Genomic DNA, 22,683 nt, shown 5'->3' on the forward strand with positions numbered 1-22,683 from the left:
CCAACAGATCCACGGATTATGCAATCTTAATCACATTCTACACAACATTCGCACCAGGACAAAAAGAAACCCTTTGTGAGAATACAGTTCATTATTCAAATGGCCACAGGACTATTACATTGACCCCTCCATGCATAGTCACTTCACCCCTACCTACATGTACAAATTACTTCAACTAACCTGCACCCCCACACACTGACTCAGTACCCCCTGTGACTCAGTACCCCCTGTACAGTATATAGCCTCGTTATTGTTAGATTTTTTTTATTTGAAACCTTTGGTAAATATTTTCTTAACTATCTTATTGAATTGCACTGTTGGTTAAGGGCTTGTAAGTATTTCACGGTAAGGTCTACACTTGTATTCGGAGTATGTTACACGACGAAACCTGCATGCAATTTTTAGTAGCTTTACAACTGAGTTGCTTGATTGCTTCGGAAACACCCCCCTGCAACTAATTTTCAACTTGGTTGCATCCAGTTGAAACTTTGCGAAACTAATTGTAAGTAACAACCTATCAAAAGAAACACGTGTCACATGATCCATTCGAAGGTTCAGAATTCCGACCCAGTTGTCATGTCAACACAGCCGTCAGTGCTGCGCAACCTGGAATCAGGGCTGACAGAACAGACGAGCACAGTGGTATAAACATGATTGGCGTCATGGTTTATGTATATGGTTTAGCAATCAATAACTAATTTTGAGGTGATCCTAAACCTCTCACTGAACAGTTTCAACTGAAATTTTCCAACATGAACTGTGCTAGCTATCTTATTTCGTTGCTAGCTTGGTTAGCACGTTCCTAGCTAGCTATGTTGGTGTTTTGCAATGTCATTTTGGCTAGCTAGCTAAATTGTACAGGCTACAGGTCTGTATCCTTGCTGTTACAATAACCAAACGTTGGAGAAACAAATAATTTGTGAAACCAAGATGTAATGCAGCAGATGACATGCGGTGGGTTCTGAATTCTCAAACAAGCAGCTTCAATTTGATTGGCCGTTGCATGCAATTTGGGTTTGAGTTTCTTCATGTAACAGCAAAATTGCTTGATGTCACTTGCAACTGGAAATAAAATGGCGTGAGTGTTACTTCGTGTAACCCAAGCCTAAGGCGCGGTAGATCTGTACTATGTACACAATTTCTTATGTTTTGCCGTTCTTAGGTTTCGTTTTTGCGTCTTTTGTACACCAGCTGAAAATACAATATTTTTGGTTATAGAAAATATATTTCAGTGGTTTAGATGGTACCATGATTCTCCACACAATGACTGCCTGTTTTGTCACACAAACAGAAATTTGGCGAACTACTGGAATTTAAGCAATCAGGAAATGACGGAGTGAATTCTGCATATTGCATCTTAAAGCCTGCAGTGTCCGGCCCTCTGCCGTAACCCGCGCCGCTCCACCAACCGCAAGGTTAAGTTTGGAATAAGAGTTAGAGGAATGGTATTTAAATTGCTGCAATGGTCCTTGATTCAAACATGCAACCTGTTGGATTGCTAGACGGTGACCGATTACTCCTCCCCGACCAACCATTCTACTTCAGACAGAAACGAAAGTAGACCATTAGTAGGTATCGTATGTCTTGGAGGTGCTCAGAAATACGTAAAGAATACAATGTTTTCTATGGTTCTGAGGCCAGGCGTTAGGGCCTTTCATTTATTGCCTTTGAGTGACAAGTCAAATCGAAACACATACACATATTTAGCAGATGTTATTGCGAGTGTAGCGGAATGCTTCTGTTCCTAGCTCCAACAGTGCACTAGTATCTAACAATACACACATCTAAAAGTAAAATAATGAATTCAAGAAATGTATATATTAGGATGAGCATTGTCGGAGTGGCATTGACTAGAATACAGAATAGATGCATGAAATTAGTAAAACTATGTAAACATTATAAAAGTGACCTGTGATTCCATGTCTGTACATAGGGCAGAAGCCTCTAAGTTGCATTTTTGATTAACTGATTGGTTGCTGGCTAGTGATGGCTATTTAACAGTCTGATGGCCTTGAGATAGAAGCTGTTTTTCAGTCTCTCAGTCCCAGCTTTAATGCACCTGTACTAACCTCACCTTCTGGATGGTAGCGGGGTGAACAGGCCGTGGCTCAGGTGGTTGTCCTTTTTGTCCTTCCTGTGTAAGTGTCCTGGAGGGCAGGCGGTGTGTCCCCGGTGATGTTGGGCAGACCGCACCACCCTCTGGAGAGCCCTGCGGTTGTGGGAAGTGCAGTTTCAATACCAGGCAATGATGCTGCCCGACAGGATGCTCTCAATTGTGCATCTGGGAAAGTTTGTTAGGGTCTTGGGGGCCAAGCCAAATTTCTTCAGCCTCCTGTGGTTGAAGAGGTGCTGTTGCGCCTTCTTCATCTCAATGTCTGTGTGGGTGGACCATTTCAGGTTATCATTGATGTGTATGCCAAGGAGCTTGAAGCTTTTCACCTTCTCCACTGCGGTCCAGTAGATGTGGATGGAGGCGAGCTCCCTCTGCTGTCTCCGGAAGTCCACGATCAGCTTCTTCGTTTTGAGAGGTTATTTTCCTGGCACCACTCTGCCAGGGCCCTCACCACTTCGCTGTAGGATGTTTTGTAATTGTTGATAGTCAGGCCTACTACTGTTGTGTCGTCAGCAAACTTTTATGATTTGAATTGGAGGCGTGTGTGGCAAAGCAGGCGTGGGAGTACAGGAGGGGGTTGAGCATGCCCCTTTGTTGGGCCCCTGTATTGAGGATACGTAGTGGTGGTGTTTCCTTCCTTCACCACCTGGGGAGTGGCCTGTCAGGAAGTCCAGGACCCAATTGCACAGGGTGTGAGGGTTCAGACCCAGGGCCCCGAGCTTAATGATGAGCTTGGAGAGTACTATGGTGTTGAATGCTGAGCCATGGTCAATTGAACAGCATTCTTACTTGGGTATTCCTCTTGTCCAGATGGGATAGGGCGGTGCAATGGCAATTGCGTCATCTGTGGATCTGTATACAAATTGAAGTGGGTCTAGGGTATCCTGTAATGTGGAGGTGATTGGATCCTTAACTAGCCTCTCAAAGCACAGAATTGAGTGCTACGGGGTGATATTCGTTAGTTAAGCTACCTTTGTTCCTTTACCCAAGAAAGCAATGGTGGACATTTTGAAGCAAGTGGGGACAAGTGTCCGTAAACACTCCAGCCAGCTCGTCTGCTCATGCTCTGAGGACTCGACTAGGGATGCAGTCTGGGCGGGCAGCATGTCTTACTCACGTTGGCCACAAAGTCCACGTTAAGCCTACAGTCCATGTTGAGACTGGTGTTTTGCGGGAACTATTTAATGAAGCTGCCAGTTGAGGACTTGTGAGGTAACTGTTTCTCAAACTAGACGCTAATATACTTGTCCTCTTGCTCAGTTGTGCACCGGGGCCTCCCTCTCCTCTTGCTGTTCTGGTTAGAGCCAGTTTGCGCTGTTCTGTGAAGGGAGTAGTACACAGCGTTGTATGAAATATTCAGTTTCTTGGAAATTTCTCGCATGGAATACCCCTTCTTTCTCAAAACAAGAATAGATTGATGAGTTTCAGAAGAAAATTCTTTTTCTGTCCATTTTGAGCCTGTAATTGAACCCACAAATGCTGATGCTCCAGATACTAGTCTAAAGGACAGTTTTATTGCTTCTTTAATCAGGACAACAGTTTCAGCTGTGCTAACATAATTGCAAAAGGGTTTTGTAATGATCAATTAGACTTTAAACATTTTAAACTTGGATTAGCTAACACAACGTGCCATTGCAACACAGCAGTGATGGTTGCTGATAATGGTCCTCGGTACGGCTATGTAGATATTCCATTAAATATCAGTCGTTTCCAGCTACAATCGTCATTTACAACATTAACATTGTCTACACTGTATTTCTAATTAATTTGATGGACGAAAAAAAAGCTTTTCTTTCAATAACAAGGACATTTATAAGTGACCCCAAACTTTTGAATGGTATATAGCTAGATATATATAACATTTTACCCCCCTTTTCTCCCCAATTTCATATCTAATTGGATTGAAGTGCCTGATGTAAGTCATCCCGGCTTTGCCGCTTCTGGCGCATTCTAAAACCATTATATAGTCTAATGGATTTGATTTCCTTTACCAGCATGAACGACGACAATGACCGTTTATAATGAAAACAATTTCTATTCATTTTCTAGTCTTCTATTCTTGGAATTTTAGAGTTGTAGGATTTATATATTTTTTTTTACCCCTTTTTTTTCAAATTTCGTCAAATCCCGTTGGTAGTTCCAGTCTTGTCCCATCGCTGCAACTCCCTACAGACTCGTGAGGCGAAGCTCGAGAGCCGTGCGTCCTCCGAAACAACCCTGCCAAGCCGCACTGCTTCTTGACACAATGCACACTTAACCCGGTAGGCAGCTGAACCAATGTGTCGGAGGAAACACCGTACAGCTGGTGACAGTGTCAGCGTGCATGCGCCCGGTCTGACACAGGAGATGCTAGAGCTCGATGATACATGGACAACCCAGCCGGTCAAACCCTCCCCTAACCTGGACGACATTGGGCTGATTGTGCGTCGTCTCATGGATACCGGGGCTGCAACACAGCCCGGTATCGAACCAGGATCCGTAGTAACACAGCTCGCCCTGGGAAGCAGTGCCTAACACGGAACCCAAACCGGCTGCGCGCGTGCGCTATCGTGCAAACATTTATTTTGTCCCCCTAAACGCGATCACGACACGCAGGTTAAAATATCAAAACAAACTCTGAACCAATGACATTAATTTGGGGACAGGTCGAAAAGCATTAAACATGTATGGCAATTTAGCTAATTTGTCCTATTTAGCTAGCTTGCTGTTGCTAGTTAATTTGTCCTGGGATATAAACATTGAGTTATTTTCCCTGAAATGCACAAGGTCCTCTACTCTAACAATCAATCCACACACGAAACGGCCAACTGAATCATTTCTAGTAATCTCTCCTCGTTCCAGGCTTTTTCATCTTTGAACTTATATGGTGACTGGCATCTACACTTTCATAGTATTACCACGACGACCGGCAAAAAAACATCTTTCAATCACCCACGTGGGTATAACCAATGAGGAGATGGCACATGGGTACCTGCTTCTATAAACCAATGAGGAGATGGGAGAGGCAGGATTTTCAGCAGGATTTGCATCAGAAATAGGAATGACTTCTATTTTAGCCCTTGGCATCGCAGACGCTCGTTGGCGCGTGCGCAATAATTGAATAACATGGATTTCTACATTTATTTTAAGACAGGCACGCGATGTGTCCGGTCTGGTCAGCATGTTAGACCGCTGTGCCACTCAGGAGGCCCCTGTTGAATTTCTTCTTAATGAGCTTGATCCATAATCAGTTGGACATGAGTAGTGCCATAAGTAATGAAACACAGGTGATTGAACAGGAAGTCCAGTTAATACAGTAACACTAATAGTAATCTTCACTCGCCAGCTGTGCTCTGGCAGTCAGCTATTTTATTGGGCATCCAGAACCTAAGGACGGTCTTGAGTAGGAGTAGAAGTCTTAGGTCAGCACTTTTCCCTGTCCAGACACTGACTACAGGCAAACAATGGAGCTGGTTGGTGTTACAGTAGGTTATGTAAAATTCCCAGGTTTTCCAGAAATCCCATTTGTAAGAATCTTGAAATCAGGAGGGAATAAGCAGGAAATCTGGGATCTTCCCATGTGGATAAAAAACAACACATTATTTCACCTTTTATTTAACCAGGTATGCCAGTTGAAAACAAGTTCTCATTTACAACTGCGACCTTGCCAAGATAAAGCAAAGCAGTGCGACAAAAAACAGTTACACACGGGATAAACAAAAGTACAGTACAGATTTATGGAAAACTAACTTAATTATTACGGTTTGATATGACATGACTCTGCTACAGTCACAGTTGGCAACTGAAACTGTTATGAGGCATGGGCCCTGGTCAAAGGTAGTGCACTATATTGGGAATAGGGTGCCATTTGGGATGTACTTTGTTGAGAGGCGTGGGTTACCGGGTTGTTACTAGCCTTTTCACAGTCCTGTCCTATGAGCTTCCTGATGCTATTGACAAGCAGTAGTATTGTCCATGTACATCATGGACCCAGTTTTTATTTATTCATTTTTTTATTTTTTATTCTCCTAACTCATGTTTCCCCCAGCTGTCAGTCGACAGTGTGTCACATTTACCAAAAGCTCCAAGTGTGTGACTACTCTGAGTAAGATTAGACATTTGTGTTCATACACACGTTATCCAGTTTGGCCCCATCATTCTCCTTTCATGATGTCCTTTGTATTTAACTGCAGTCCCCTCCGTGTTGTACACCGGTTTGTCATCCTGGTGATTCATTGTGCGTCCCAAATGGCACCCTATTCCCTATATAGTGCTCTACTTTTGGCCAGAGCCTGGTCAAAAGTAGTGCACTACATAGGGAATAGGGTATAATTTGGAATGTGTATACCTTATGTGCTGTGGGTTATCTCACCCTAATGGCCTCGAGTGAAGGTGAATGACCCCATGGCCATGTAAAAGTGTTTGCTTATTGCTAGCAACGGTCCCCCAAACTGTCAGATAGAGTACATCTCTCCCAGCCAGGTATTCCAGGTATGCATATGTGACTTAACCCTTAGATGAAAGGAGCATTGGTATTGGATTACTTTGGATGGAACCAATATTCCTGTGGGCCTCCTGGGCCCATGTTGTGCATCTAAGGGTTAACACAGTTAAATAGTCTTATGTATGGAAATAGCCACAGTTATGTGGGTTTGCAATAACAGTGATACATTTTTAGTGGTTTGTCTTCTATCAGCTATTGCAAGCATTTTTATGAACTATTATGCCGTGGTTCTTTTTATTGATATTGGTTTTTAAAGGGTATGAACCTTACTTTGACCATGTCGAATGTGAGGTATGAAGCATGACTGACTCGGGGCCATGCAAAACATCATAGCTCAAATAAACTGAATATACATTCTGCAATGTGTCCACTGATAAGGCACCAATGTGCCTATCTTGGTGTTCCAATAAATAATTAATGAAACACAGGTCTGGCTGTGTTTTTGCTGATAGTGGCCCACTGTTATTATTTCATAGATGGCAAGCAACATGGCATCCTGATGATGGATTACAGAACATGCATCCCAAATGACACCCTATTCCTTATATAGTACACTACTTTTGACCAGAGCCCATGGATCATTTGGGACACGGATAGAAGAATGCATTCAGAAAAAACAACAGTTCTGTAGTTAAGGGCAACCTTTTGATGTTCGTGCTATGCTTAGAGGGAACTGTTTGTCAAATTTGTGTACAGAATAACAACTAACAGTTGTTTTTTTGCCCTGTCTTGATGGTTTATACAGCAAAAAGGGACTTTGTTGGTTATTATAGGCCTTGCACATCCTGTCAATTAAATGTTTTCTCAGACAGGAACCATTTATGTTAATTCCTGTGGCTGATGGAAAGTCAATACAAGCAACACAACTGTTTTCATTCTCTAGTCCTCACCAAGCACATGTTTAGATTCCACCTGAGGTTATACTCCAACTTTGTTTGCATCAGTTTCTCCTCGTTTTCGTTTTGATTTCCAACTGAAGAGAATCTAATGAATAAAACAAAGTATTTAACTTTTAATCAAGACCATGTGTTCTTCCTTGATAGATGTGTTTAACGTGATGTTGTGTTAGTTGAACAAAGACTCGGACTTCTTTTGGAAGTAAGCCATCATTTGACAGGCTAAATAGAGTAACATAATATGGACTTTTGAGAATCAAATGGAAAAAGAGGACAAAATTGGAAATCGGACGCCTTTGGGCATTTATTGTGTTTTATCATCGGTCATTTAAAAAAAAAAATCAGGCTGGAGCAACTTTATACTTATCAATTCAATCAATAAACAAATGAACCGATCACTCTCAATCCATGTGAAGATGTGCAGCTCTGTTTGTCCTTAGACAAATAATGTGTTCCTACCTTAACTAATTTTATCCATGCAAACAGGAGAAAAAGGAGGGACGCTCACAAACCCAGCCCCAGGGGTAGCCAGTGGTGATTCCTCCGACGAGCAAGCATCAGGCTTCCTAAACAGAGGCAGGCCTTGGTCCTCCACTGCCCCTCCTACGGCAAAGGCAGCCCAACACAGAGTACAGTGAGTTGGCTTCTCTCTGATGTTATGTTTACCCTCCCTCTTTCTGTTGCACATACTTTCTTAATGACTTAATGTTTATTGTATGTACCTTTTTAAAACACTTTTTTTTTGTGTTGACATGAATGTTATAATGCAACACGGCGCATGGTGATGTCATCATTGAAGTCTGTCATTGTCTGTCCACTGCAGGGCAGAAATGGCATCTTTATAAACTCGGCAAAAAAGAAACGTCCTCCCACTGTCAACTGCATTTACTTTGAGCAAACTTAACGTGTAAATATTTTTATGAACATAAGATTCAACAACTGAGACATAAACTGAACAAGTTCCACAGACATGTGACTAACAGAAATGGAATGTGTCCCTGAACAAAGGGGGGGTCAAAATCATAAGTCATTGAGTACTGCAGTGCATCTCCTCCTCATGGACTGCACCAGATTTGACAGTTATTGATGTGAGATGTTACCCCACTCTTCCGCCAAGGCACCTGCAAGTTCCCAGACAGTTCTGGGGGGAATGGCCCTAGCTTTCACCCTCCGATCCAACAGTTCCCAGACATGCTCAATGGGATTGAGATCTGGGCTCTTTGCAGGCTATGGCAGAACTCTGACATTCCTGTCTTGCAGGAAATCACGCACAGAACGAGCAGTATGGCTGGTGGCATTGTCATGCTGGAGGGTCATGTCAGGATGAGCCTGCAGGAAGGGTACCACATGAGGGAGGAGGATGTCTTCCCTGTAATTCACAGCGTTGAGATTGTTATTGCAGCCAATCTCAGTCCGATGATGCTGTGACACACCGCCCCAGACCATGACGCACCCTCCACCTCCAAATCAATCCCGCTCCAGAGTACAGGCCTCGGTGTAACGTTCATTCCTTCAATGACAAACGTGAATCCGACAATCACCCCTGGTGAGACAACTTACTCGTCAGTGAAGAACACTTTTTGCCAGTCCTGTCTGGTCCAGCAACGGTGGGTTTGTGCCCATAGGCGACGACGTTGCCGGTGATGTCTGGTGAGGACCTGCCTTACAACAGGCCTACAAGTCCTCAGTTCAGCATCTCTCAGCCTATTGTGGACAGTCTGAGCACTGATGAAGGGATTGTGCGTTCCTGGTGTAACTCGGGCAGTTGTTGCCATCCTGCACCTGTCCCACAGGTGTGATGTTTGGATGTACCGATCCTGTGCAGGTGTTACATGTGGTCTGCCACTGTGAGGACGATCAGCTGTCCGTCCTGTCTCCTTGTAGCGCTGTCTTAGGCGTCTCACATTACGGACATTGTAATTTAGTGCCCTGGCCACATCTGCAGTCCTCATGCTGCCTTGCAGCATGCCTAAGGCACATTCACGCAGATGAGCAGGGACCCTGGGCATCTTTCTTTTGGTGTTTTTCAGAGTCAGTAGAAAGGCGTCTTTAGTGTCCTAAGTTTTCATAACTGTGACCTTAATTGCCTACCGTCTGTAAGCTGTTAGTGTCTTAACGACCATTCCACAGGTGCATGTTCATTAATTGTTTATGGTTAATTGAACAAGCATGGGAAACAGTGTTTAAACCCTTTACAATCAAGATCTGTAAAGTTATTTGGATTTTTACAAATGATCTTTGAAAGACCGGGTCCTGAAGAAAAAGGGACAAACGTTTTTGCTGAATTTATATATAGATCCCCTAAGGTATTGATCTCTAGTTCTCCCCATTGCTCTAAGGTGTTAGATGGGGCAAAGGAGGGATTTCTGGCAACAGGAAGCAGGAATGATATTGGTGTAAGGTCAAAATAGACTTTAATTTGCTTCCAGATTCGGACCGTGCTGTGTATAATAGGATTGTCACTATAAAGTGACATCAACTTGACAGGTGACAAAATTACAGTGCCAATAGAGAATTGGGGGCAATCCTCACGCTCCATACTAAGCCAACTGGATGACGGAAATGCATCATCCAGCAAAAACATAACAGCACAAAGGTTAGCAGCCCAATAGTAAAATAGAACATTTGGGAGAGCCAATCCTACTTCCATCTTGGACTTACAGAGGTGTTTACCTATCCTGTGTTTTATAATCCCAGATGAATGGATTGATAATTGAGTCCAGTTTAATGAAAGGACTTGGGTATGAATACTGGGATGTTCTGGAATAGGTAAAGCAGTTGTGGGAGGAAGACTATTTTAATGGCATTAATACTTCCGAGCAATGAAATTGGGAGAGTTCTTAAATTGTATGTTTGTCTTGAGTTTTTGCATCAGAGGGGGGAAATTCTCTTTAAATAGTGAGGAGTATTGTTTGGTAACTACATGCAGTGCCTTGCAAAAGTATTCATCCCCCATGGAGTTTTTCCTATATTGTTGCATTACAACCTGTAATTTAAATAGATTATTATAATGTCATGTAATGGACATATACAAAATAGTCCAAATTGGTGAAGTGAAATTGAAAAATGTTTTTTTATTTTTATAAATAAAAATGGAAAGTGGTGCATTCATATGTATTATCCCCTTTGCTATGAAGCCCCTAAATAAGATCTGGTGCAACCAATTACCTTTTAGAAGTCACATAATTAGTTTGTTTACACACGTTTGGACTTTATTTGTCACATGATCTCAGTGTGTGTGTGTGTATATACACCTGTCCTGAAAATCCCCAGAGTCTGCAACACCACTAAGCAAGGGGCACCATGAAGACCAAGGAGCTCTCCAAACAGGTCAGGGACAAAGTTGTGGAGAAGTACAGATCAGTGTTGTGCTAGAACATAATATGAGAAACTTTGAACATCCCATGGAGCACAATTTAAATCATTATTAAAAAATGGGAAGAATATGGAACCACAACAAACCTGCCAAGAGGGCCGCCCACAAACTCATGGACCAGGCAAGGAGGGCATTAATCAGAGAGGCAACAAAGAGATAAAAGATAACCCTGAAGGACCTGCAAAGCTCCACAGCGGAGATTGGAGTATCTGTCCATAGGACCACTTTAAGCCGTACACTCCACAGAGCTGGGCTTTACCTGTTTGTCTTCCAGAGATTTGAGACTGGCACCGAGGTTCACCTTCCAGCAGGACAATGACCCTAAGCATACTGCTAAAGCAACACTCAAGTGGTTTAAGGGGAAACATTTAAATGTCTTGAAATGGCCTAGTCAAAGCCCAGACCTCAATCCAATTGAGAATCTGTGGTATGACTTAAAGATTGAAGAAGATTGAAGCAAAAATCCCAGCAGCTAGATGTGCCAAGCTTATAGAGACATACCCCAAGAGACTTGCTGTTGTAATTGCTCCAAAAGGTGGCTCTACAAAGTATTGATTTTGTGGGGGTGAATAGTTATGCACAGTAAAGTTTTTTTTTTTTTTTTTCTTCTTCTTGTCACAATAAAAAATACTTTGATCAAATGATACACCCCCCCCCAAAAAAAGAAAAAAGAAATAGATATTTTAATTCCAGGTTGTAAGACAAAAAATAGGAAAAATGTCAAGGGGGGTGAATACTTTCGCAAGCCACTGTATAGGAGAATGTCATCTGTGTATAGTGAAATCCTATTATAGCCGTATATCGCCTGAGCGAGAGGTTCAATGATTAGAGCAAAAAGCAGAGGCAACAGCGCACAACCTTGCTTTGTCCCTATATAAAGGTTAAATCGTGGTGACAAAGTTTGGTACGTGGGTATTCTCGCACAGGGGTTCCTATATAAAAGCTGGATCCATTTTGTGAACCCATCTCCAATATTACATTTCTGTCGGACCTTGAATAGATAGGATCACTCAACTTGGTCAAAGTCCTTTTCGGCGTCCAAAGATATATAACGACAAGGTCCACTTTGGGTTACCTCTGAGAATACATATTGTTGAAGAGGCTCCTGGGATTGAAGAATGAGTTTCTGTTAGGGATAAAGAAGACGCCATATTTTAGAATGGCCTTTTATTGTCCCCAGCACAAGGTGCACCTGTGTAAGGATCGTGCTGTTTAATCAGCTTGATATGCCACACCTGTCAGGTGGAAGTATTTTCTTGGCAAAGGAGAAATGCTCACGAACAGGGATGTAAACAAATTTGTGCACAAAATTTGAGAGAAATACACTTTTTGTGCATCTGGAAAAATTTCGGGGATATTTTATTTCAGCTCATGGAACTGAAATTTTACATGTTGCTTTTTAAAATATTTTTGTTAGTATACTTACAGAGTAATAATACATTAGAACTTTTTGTAGATAGACTGCATTGACGTTGGGGCCAATCAAGCTTCTTTTGTTAGATTCATTTAATATTTAATGTCACTAACATGTTTGCCCAGAGCTCAAGCTAAATCCTTCCCCTTCTTGTGATGCTTTTGTTTGCTGACAGGGCATGTCAATGTCATGTTTTGAGTGTGTCATGCCACGTCTGTGAGGTAATAACCCAATGGCAAAGGCTGTGTCCCAAATGGCACCCTATTCCCTATACAGTTCACTACTTTTGACCAGGGCCTCAACCAAAAACACATTTCAAAGCCCCTCAGTTACCCTGAACTGACACCGCTCTCACAACACTAAAAGAGCAAGAGGGCTTTACAACACGCCACATCAAATACACAGCTGTATTGACATCATTATTAATCCCATGTGATGTTACGTGGCATTGTGTGGATTTGGGATATGAATTGTATTAAATTCTAATAAAGGCTATGCTCAAGTTCTTTGTTTGAGGCTTGAAAGCCACTGCCATTGAACCGTAGAGTACAATAAGTGTTTTTGCAAAGTTTTTTTTTGAAGCAGATTAATGAAACTAAATGCGGCATGAGCTTTCATCCTCTGCTCAAAGGTGCCTTTCCTGTTTCCCAGTGGAACTGGTAGTTGTGAATCATCAAATCATTTTGCCTAATACCACCAGTACTTGTTGTTAAGCTGGAGAGTAGTCCAACAAGCCCTTCTGGCATCCTGTGGAGGTAACATTCATGGTTTTCTACCCTGTGCCACTCTCACGTTCATCCTCAGGGGGCACCGGCTGCAGCTCCATATGGCTGCAGACTGAAGGCCCCGTGTTTATACCAGCGTTAGGCATCTAACGTCTCAAAACAGGCAGGATAAAAACACGTGTACTTGTCCCAACTCCTCTATTGAGACCATGGTGGTGATTAACACATTCCACACATGGGATATACAATGACCAAGACATCTGTCGGACCTACTGAGTACAGTATGTGGGTGTTGTCCTTATTTAGCTATTCTAATGACTTAGATTAGATACGCAGGGATGCAAATGTTGGCCAGCTAGAGCTAGATTGAGCACGTACTGTGATCCAGAAAACTTTGAGTAGTCAAATATGGTGATTATTTTTCTGTTGAATATTTTTTGGGGGGTTGCTTATTTGCTTTTAATTTGACTTTTGACTCTGTCACAGAGATGTGGTCGAGGGGCTGAAAAGGTGTCTGAGAATGCCATTTCTGTTCAAGCCTGTGCTGGAAAATAAACATCGGAGGTATTTCCCCTAAAAATCATCAGGGAAAGGAAGTTGCAGTTATTTTCTAATATTTCCTTAACTACCTCTACAGCTTGGCCTTCCAAAGCTAAACTAGGTGTATAAGAATAACAAGCTCAAAACTTGCAAAAGTAATGATTGTTAAAAATCATCCATTGATTCACAATTGTTTTTATGGTTGCTCATTATACCGATTCTGTTGCAAAGAGGTTTGTACACTTGCAACAGGAAATGTTTACTCCAAACTGAGAACATTTTGCAACAAAAACAAGCATTTCTATTGGACAGATTCCGGTAGGTCCCTTCCCATTTTCATTCTGTTTGCTCTGTTTGGTTCTTTTAACGGTTTACGTTGTGAGACGTAATAAATACACCCCAAATGGTGGATTAGATTAAAAAGAAAGGTATATAAAGACAGGAATCGCATATTTCTATTTTATCTGTAATATGTGAAGCCAAACAGCCTTTAGCTGTGTCCCTATTCCCTTTATAGTCCCCTATGGACCCTGGTCAAAAGTACTTCACTACGTATGGAATAGAATGCCATTGGGGATGTGGCCTATAAAAGTGAAGTGCATTATCAAAACAATTTACAAAAAAGTAATTCTATCCTTTACAGAAATATGGGGGATGTGCAGCTTGTGACTACAACACGGATCTCCAAGACCAGCTTGACAGTAGGCCGAGGTTCTCCAAGTCCGGAGTCTCCAACCTTCACTCTCCCACCTCGCAATGCCCGGGTCAGCCCAGGAGAGACCGCACGCCTTGATGGGAAGGTAGGAATCGCTCTCTCAAAGCCTGTCCCAATTCGCTCCCTGTATCCCTTCCCCTTGGTCCTATCTTCTTTGATGTTAGCATTTCTGAATAGGTATAACCAGTGTAGTGTTAAGGCTTCCACCATATCTGCAAACATTGAAAGATTAGGGCCATAAGGAGGAGAGGGATCCAATTTGTGAATGGACCAAAAATGGAAAAAAAATTCCTCCCTCCTGACTTTGTACCGGTTATATCTTTATTTTCAACCCAACCGAGTGTGCGCGAGCTGAGCATGTTGTATAACCTTCATTGTGTTTGGAGTAGAGGTGCTGAAGTGTACTTTGTTGCCTTTGGGTTAAGGTCTTGTGTTGACCCCCCCCACCTCCTATTAGCAGGCCCAAGGCTCCTACTGTGCTGTTTACTGAGCTCTCCTTGGCATCCCTCTCTGAGTATCACTGTCTGTTTGGACTTGGCCCAATCCCAAATCGACCCCTATGCACTTGTGGAGATGAGCAATATGGTGAAAACTCCACCTAGCCTATCCAAGGGGCCTGGTGGAGATATTGCCATATCACTAACACCTATAATATCTTTTCGTATCTCCACGTGCGTAGGGATTGATTTGGAATTGGGCATCCGTGTCCAATTTATCAGCTCACCCAGTGTGGTCATGGGTGAGCAACCAGGCTTTTTACAAAAAAAATGACCGTCTCAGAATGCTTTTCCCAACATGTACTTGAGGCTGGCAGACGGTACTGTCAGGTCTTGATTTATCGCAAAGGTCATTTTGGCAAAGATTGCTTGAATTTCCATTTTCCAAATGATTAATGGATGGTGACTTGTTATCCTTAAAATACATTTTTGCCCAATATGTTTTGAAGTTAGCCTACGCATCAATGATTTAAATGTTTGGTTATGTTTTTTTTTAAATACACTTAAAAATTGGGGGAAAAGAGATCCATGTTGATCGGGAATAAGTTAGAGGTTTTATCATGGGTGAAATACTAGTACTAATACTAGAATAATATAATTTATGCCATTTAGCAAACACTTTTATCCAAGCAATTTTGTCATGTGGGCATAAATGTTCATATTGGTGGCCACCGTGCGACTCGAACCCACTATCCTGGATGTGCTAGTGCCGAACTCTACACAGGACCACAATGCATTTCTCCAATACATTTTATTTTCTAACTATATCTCCAGAGTGTAGGTCATTGCTTTTGTGATCTTGATTTGTTATCCCCCAAAATGCACGATAGAAATGTTACTCTGTCCACTGCACATGTTGTCAGCATGGCCAGTCAGTTAAGCTAGACAAACTCTCTCTACAGTGGCTTTGCTCTGTGTTTGGAACCCTTTCATGTACCCGTGTCATGTTTTGACACTCCCCCAAGGGTCGGTTCTGCTCCTCAGATGTCTCAGTTCCTGTCAAGTCTCCCCACTGCTTTCCATGTAAAAGGGATAGTTCACAAAATAAATGACATTGGTTTACATACCTTATCAATTGCCTGCTTACAATGTATGGCAGCAATCAATACTTTGGTTATGTTTACCTTACTGCTCTCTTCAAATGCTAATGCTTTGAATGAGTCCTCTTTGAAGTGGAAGTTCAGAATTTTACAACTTGATGTTCGATGATTCCTCACCCTGAAATTAGTCAACATGGTTCGGTTTTAATGACATGTAGGCAGTGTTATGGCCCTGCTGTGTGTGGGATCGCTCTTCGATTGGAAAGGATGTGTGACTAATGAGACTGGTGTTACAGAAAGCAGGCTCCTGTCGCTTTGAGTTCACCTCCACCGTACACATGGTTTTCATTCGGCTTCCCTGTCTCTGCTTTGAGTCTGATGTGAAGTAATGGAGTCATTTCTGGGGCTCATGGTAAAAATCCAAATTGCATCCTCTTTATGAAACGATAAAGTAAAGCAAGGTTCCCCAACTGGCGGCCCGCGAGCCAAAACCATGTGTATGGTGGATCCCCATGTTTTGTGGACATAAGATTAAAAAAACACCAGGAAATCAGCTCCAAGTGATTTTCAAATCTGTTCAAGTATTCCCACGCATATTAGAGACATTCTGTATGTGATCGTATACAAATAATAATTGATTGGATTTATATAGCGCTTTTCTACAAACTGAGGAACTGCTAAGCACTTTATACATAGTAGGGGAAAACTTCTCATCCACCATCAATGTGTAGCACCCACCTCAGGGATGCATGGCGACCATTTTCGTGGCAGAATGCTCACCACACATCCGGTGAGGAGTGATATATGCCGATTAGATGGGCATGATGGAATGTGGCCAGGTTGGGAATTTAGCCTTGATACTGCCCTGAACTCCCCTACTCTTACAATAAGTGCCATGGGATTTTGAATGGCACCCGCTTTAATGTCTTATCCGAAAGACTGCACCCTACGCAGGGCAATGTCCTTAAATGTAATCCAGGTGTGAAACGATTGTTTTAGTCAAATATTCTATCTGTTTAGTCAGTCAATTTGCAGCCCCACCATCCGCTCAAGAAACATTTGCCCCGCGGCTGAATCTAGTTAATGATCCCTGCAGTAAAGTCTTCAAGAAGGAGAGAGAATTTGGAAGGAACTGTTAACAGGCATTTGCCGACAATTTAAAGTCAATAAATAATGCCTATCAACCAATCGGCATCCAGGATCTGAACTACCCGTTTCCAAAGTTGATTCAACTAAACCAGGCTGGACTTCAACCAGTGCTCATGTTCAAGATCCAGTATGAATGTAAAAACCTCCCCTATCTTCAACTTCCTCTGGCTTCTCTAACATACCATCTTTGCCTGTGTTGCCGTCAATGAGCTTCCACATTTTAGTTGATTTTTTTTCCCCTTCTCAAATGGCTCTTGGTACTCTAAATACTCTCGCCGCCCGCAAACCCTTGCGGTGTGCTCCTAAAACACAGTGGGTAAGGCAAAGGGAATTGAAATGATAAATGCTGCTGCAGTCTGGAGCCAGGGAAGCTGCAGGAGCATGGAGCTAGAAGCCTGGGACTGCTGAGGGAGTTAGAGGAGAACTGGACTGACTTTGTCTGACAGTGACTGCAGCTCAGACGCTCGGTCAGAATCCATTGAGCTGTGGCCACAGATGTTTAACACCACAGAGCACCACAGGTCCACAGAGCACCCTGTTGTGCTCCACGTGTATAGCTCATTCACAAAGGAAGCTCATCCCTCCACCCTGTGTCATCCTAATCTATGGGTTTATTTGAATTTGCCTGGAAATGTATTTAAGATCTTTAAAGTCAAGTTGTGTTGGATGAAATGTGAATAGGGAAAAATTTATAATAAGGATCCAAGTTGGGTTGCTGGGATTTCTGGGAATTTTGGGAAAGTTACCATAGATTCAAGTATGTCTCACCCGCCTACTGTAATTCCCATGTTAAAGTATACACACTTCTGACTGTTGTCATGACACACCCCTGACATAATTTAAGGAAGCACATTATTGAATCCCCCCTGAAGATATTGAGATGGCATGATAATGGCTGCCTCAAACAATTCTGGTCATTGATAGCAAAGCCTTTGGCAACCAAGTCTAGAGCTGTTTCCTGAGAGAATGGAGTGAACTGTTGGAGTTGAGAGGTCCAGTTTGGGGGAACTGTTCTGTTAGAAACCCATTTTAGCACTCTGGTTTTAGATACAGTACCGATCATATAGGTTCATACACAGCGACCCTAATATGTAATTCTATGGGTTCAAATTGGTTTATTTTGGGCATAATAACCCACTGATATTGAAAGTACTTTTAAATTTAAGTACAGCTAACTTGAATATCTTTAATTTAAAAAATAAAACTGACACAATGGAAATTGTTTCTGCAGACTGACTACTCGCCTGGGTCACTTCTGTTCTGGCACATTGACAGTATGGATAAATCTGTATTATTTATAGTTCCTAAACACAGACCTTTTGCATTCCTGTGCTGCACGTTGGACCAACAATAACAATACCTTCAGTTCTAATTCTCTAGCTCTTTCTATAATGTGTAACAGTCTTGGCATTTTAACCTTCATACAGTGATTATGTAAATATGATTTTGGACAATAGAATTTGAAAAAAAATGTAACACACTGTATTTGCATTACTGTTGATACTAAACCAACGCTAAATCCAACATCGAAATAAATGGATGTGTATTTTTGCTATGAGGATAGTCTAGTCCCGCCTTATGCATCACTTATCCTTTGGGATTGGTCATTTGTGATGAGGGTGAGATGCTTAGCAGAGGAAGAGGGAGCCAGCATTGCGGTGTCTGATTCAGTACAGCCTGACTGTCCAGTGGTAAGAAGACCTGGGTTCAAATACTATTCAAAATAATCTCAAGTTCTTTATTTGTGCTTGATTGAGTTTGCCTGTCTTAATGGGCCAATAAAATGCTCCCAAAACTGTCACTCCAAGCAGGCTAGTCCAAATGCTCAAGTTATTGAAAGAATTGAAATAGTATTTGAACCCAGGTCAGGTGCTGGGACAGAGTAGATATATGGAATGCGTCTTGATAGGGATTAAAAGATCTTAGTCTTGTGACTTTCAGCTTCCTGAGGTATTGTTTTTTTCAGAGCCGCTGGAGCAGAACCCAGTCAGCTCCTCTTCTGCTTGGATGCTCTGCAACAACACAGAATTTCTCCAACTGTTACTTTTTGTGGAGGTGTACAGTAGTACCTCAAACTGTGAGGGAGCTAAAGCATGTTTGTGTGCAGTGAGAGCATCTTGGTGAAGGAATTTTGAAATGACTTCAAAAATATTGTGTGGGATGTAGAAATGTTCAGCACCAACCTTAAGACTTTAGGTTCTTTGGTATCGATGGAATGGAACACTTTGGACATCTGCCAGCCAAATGCCCCACACACACACAGTTAGATTAAAGCGGGCTCCCACCATCTATGATTTACAGATGACCTTCAAACAAGGGTATCGTGTGCACATATGGTTATCTGCTTCCAGGAGGAGGTCATGTGTCAGGGAGTTAGTTACTTTGTTCTGTTGCTCTCCCAGGCAGCATTCATCACTACTGAAGAAAAGATCCATCACCTCTCCTTACGTCTGTGTCCCAAATGGCACCCTATTCCATATATAGTCCACAGGACCCGTAGGGCTCTGGTCAAATGGAGTGCACTATATATGGAATAGGGTGCCATTTGGGATGCATACTAAGTACTTACTCTTGACATTGAGGATCCAAGAAGAAGAAACCTTCCCAGTGCTGTAGGTCATGGTGCGTCCATAAATACCACTGTTGACCATCTAGATTGAAGCTTTTTCAATGGCTCTGTGTTACGTAGGGGGAAACTTGACTTCTCTTTTATCAAAACGGTGCAAGTTGTAGCTCCTCTGGCACTAAGTAAAGATATTTGTGGGGTCAGATACTGATCTCGATGCAGATGTTCCTGTTTATGCAAATCCCTCTGTTATCATTATAACTATCACTAGAAGCAGCATACAAGGCGATCCAATTTTTACTTTGCTATTTTTATTATCCATGGAACCCTTGCCCCAGGTAATTCATACATTTAAGGAAATGACACCAATATCTCTCAAATATACTGACCACTTCATCTCATTATACGCAGTCGATGTTTTACTATATCTATGTAGACAATGTATCCCAATCGCTCCCAAACGCATTAAAAAGGTCATAGATAAATTCAGCGCCATCAAGTTTTATCAAATTAATCAGCCATACTGCCTCTTAAGACTCTGATGGAGGACTCCATCTCTACTTATAGATTCCCAATTGTTTCCAATTTTAGAAATTTGGGAGTAGATACATTTCTTTCCTTAGATAAAACCATTTGCAGAAACTTTAACGGAACACTCAAATCAATTCAATCCGACCTCAGTAGATGGACTAACGGTTGCTTTAACCGGCAGAATAACCATTATCAAAATAAATATATTGCCACAGCTGCATTTCTGTAGTTAAATGCTTCCCATGGTTCCCACTTCTGGCTAACGGGACAAAATGTGTAGTGCAGTTTAAAAATGTATGTCAAGATAAGCCATCCTGGATAACATTTATAAACTTACAAAGAGAGAAAGACGTAGGACTATCCATACCAAACTTTAAATTCTATTTTCAGGCTCTAGCATTTCACCACGTCAAATTGGTTTCGACATGATTTATTCTGCCCACTCGCTGAATATAGAGATTGTGTATCGTATTACCCTGGAAGAGGCTGTCTTTACTGATATAAGCCTTAAACAATGCAAATTACACTTTGTTCGAAGTAGAGCTCTGAGACAGGATTGTGTCGAGGCACAGACCTGGGGCAGGGTACCAAAACCTGTCTGCAGCATTGAAGGTCCCCAAGAACAGTGGCCTCCATCGTTCTTAAACGGAAGTAGTTTGGAACCAACAAGACTCTTCCTCGAGCTGGCCAAACTGAGAAATTGGGGGAGAAGGGCCTTGGTCAGGGAGGTGACCAAGAACCAGATGGTCACTCTGACAGAGCTCCTGAGTTCCTCTGTGGAGACGGGAGAACCTTCCAGAAGGACAACCGTCTCTGCATCTCTGGCCAGACGGAAGCCACTCCTCAATAAAAGGCACATGACAGCCCGCTTGGGGACTCACAGACCATGAGAAACAATATTCTCTGGTCTGATGAAACCAAGATTGATTTCTTTGGCCTGAATGCCAAGCATCACATCTGGAGAAAACCAGGCACCATCCCTACGGTGAAGCATGGTGGTGGCAACAGCATGCTGTGGGGATGGTTTTCAGGGGCAGGGACTGTGAGACTAGTCCGGGTCAAAGGAAAGCTGAACGGAGCAAAGTACAGCGAGATCCTTGATGATAACCTGCTCCAGATCACACAGGACCTCAGACTGGGGCGGTTCACCTTCCAACAGGACAATGACCCTAATGGCTTCAAATACACCGACAGCGTCATTGCGCAAAATAGTACTCAGCATCATCTGGATATATATGCAACAAAAGTTCAACATTTACCTAGTGTTAGCATTTCTGTCAAGACGTCTATGCATCCAGTTTGATGCATACGTTCTATAAATCCAATGTATTGCACCACACCGAACGCACTGCAACTGCTCCTGCAAGGCAAACGCAGTGTTTCATGGAAATTAATGTAATTCTGGTGTACCAAAATGCGATGTCGGTGTGATCACAGGAGTGGCTTCAGGACAAGTCTTAATGTCCGCGAGTGTCCCAGCCAGAGCTTAGACTCAAACATCTCTGGAGAGACCTGAAAATAGTTGTGCAGCGACCCTCCCCATCCAACCTGACAGAGCTTGAGAGGATCTACAGAGAATGGGAGAATCTCCCCAAATTCATGTGTGCCAAGCTTGGAGAGTCATAACCAAGATGACTCGAGGCCGTAATCACTGTCAAAAGTGCGTAAACAAAGTACTGAGTAAAAGGGTCTGAATATTTTATTTTTTTCAAATTTCTAAAGCATTTTTGCTTTGTCGATATGGGATATTGTGTGTAGATGGAGGGGGATTTAAAAATCCATTATAGAATAAGGCTGTAACGTAACAATGTGGGGATTGAATACTTTCCAAATGCACTGTTTACTGAACAAAAATATAAACACAACATGTGAAGTGTTGGTCCCATGATTCTTGAGCTGAAATAAAAGATCCCAGAAATGTTCCATATGCACAAAAAGCTTATTTCTCTAAGTTTGTGCACAAATTTGTTTACATCCCTGTTCGTGAGTATTTCGGCTTTGCCAAGATTCTCCATCCACCTGACAGGTGTGGCATATCAAGAAGCTGATTAAACAGCATGATCATGACACAGGTGCACCTTGTGCTGGGGACAATAATAAAAGGCCACTCTAAAATGTGGACTTCTGTCACACATTGCAATGCCACAAATGCCAAGTTATGTTGACGTGGTATTACACTCTGGGTCAATAGCCAGGCCCAAAGCATCGATCTAAATATGACTCTGGCCAGACATAAAGTACATTCAACTGTCCTAGTGGCCAACAAATATCTGGCAAAAAGAAAAAACATGTCAACATAATTTAACAGCTAAGTTTTGAGGGAGCGTGCAATTGGCATGTTCATTTCTCTACCAATATCCGCTTCAATGTCATGGCAGTATGTCCAACCGGCCTCCCAACTGCAGACCATGTGTAACCACACCATCCCAGGACCTCCACATTCGGCTTCTTCAACTGCAGGATTGTCTGAGACCAGCCACCCGGACAGCTGATGAAACTGTGGGTTTGCGCAACCGAAGAATTTCTGCACAAACAGTGAGAAACCGTCACAGGAAGCTCCTCTGAGGGCTTGTCGTCCTCAACAGGGTCTTGACCTGACTGCAGTTCGGCGTCGTAATCAACTTCAGTGGGCAAATGC

General features: G+C 42.4%; 1 protein-coding gene across 1 annotated transcript in view; it reads left to right on the plus strand.

Annotated features, from left to right (window-relative positions):
• LOC112225163 (myosin light chain kinase, smooth muscle) overlaps positions 1–22,683 on the plus strand; it is an 85,131-nt gene that overhangs the window by 5,591 nt on the left and 56,857 nt on the right. The window contains exons 2-3 of the mRNA XM_024388843.2: positions 7,979–8,126; positions 14,191–14,347. Of these exons, the coding sequence (XP_024244611.1) occupies positions 14,195–14,347 (153 nt within the window). The 5' untranslated portion in view covers positions 7,979–8,126; positions 14,191–14,194. The remainder of the gene's footprint in view (positions 1–7,978; positions 8,127–14,190; positions 14,348–22,683) is intronic.

This window comes from Oncorhynchus tshawytscha, linkage group LG26 (assembly GCF_018296145.1).
Source record: "Oncorhynchus tshawytscha isolate Ot180627B linkage group LG26, Otsh_v2.0, whole genome shotgun sequence".
Taxonomy (NCBI): domain Eukaryota; kingdom Metazoa; phylum Chordata; class Actinopteri; order Salmoniformes; family Salmonidae; genus Oncorhynchus; species Oncorhynchus tshawytscha.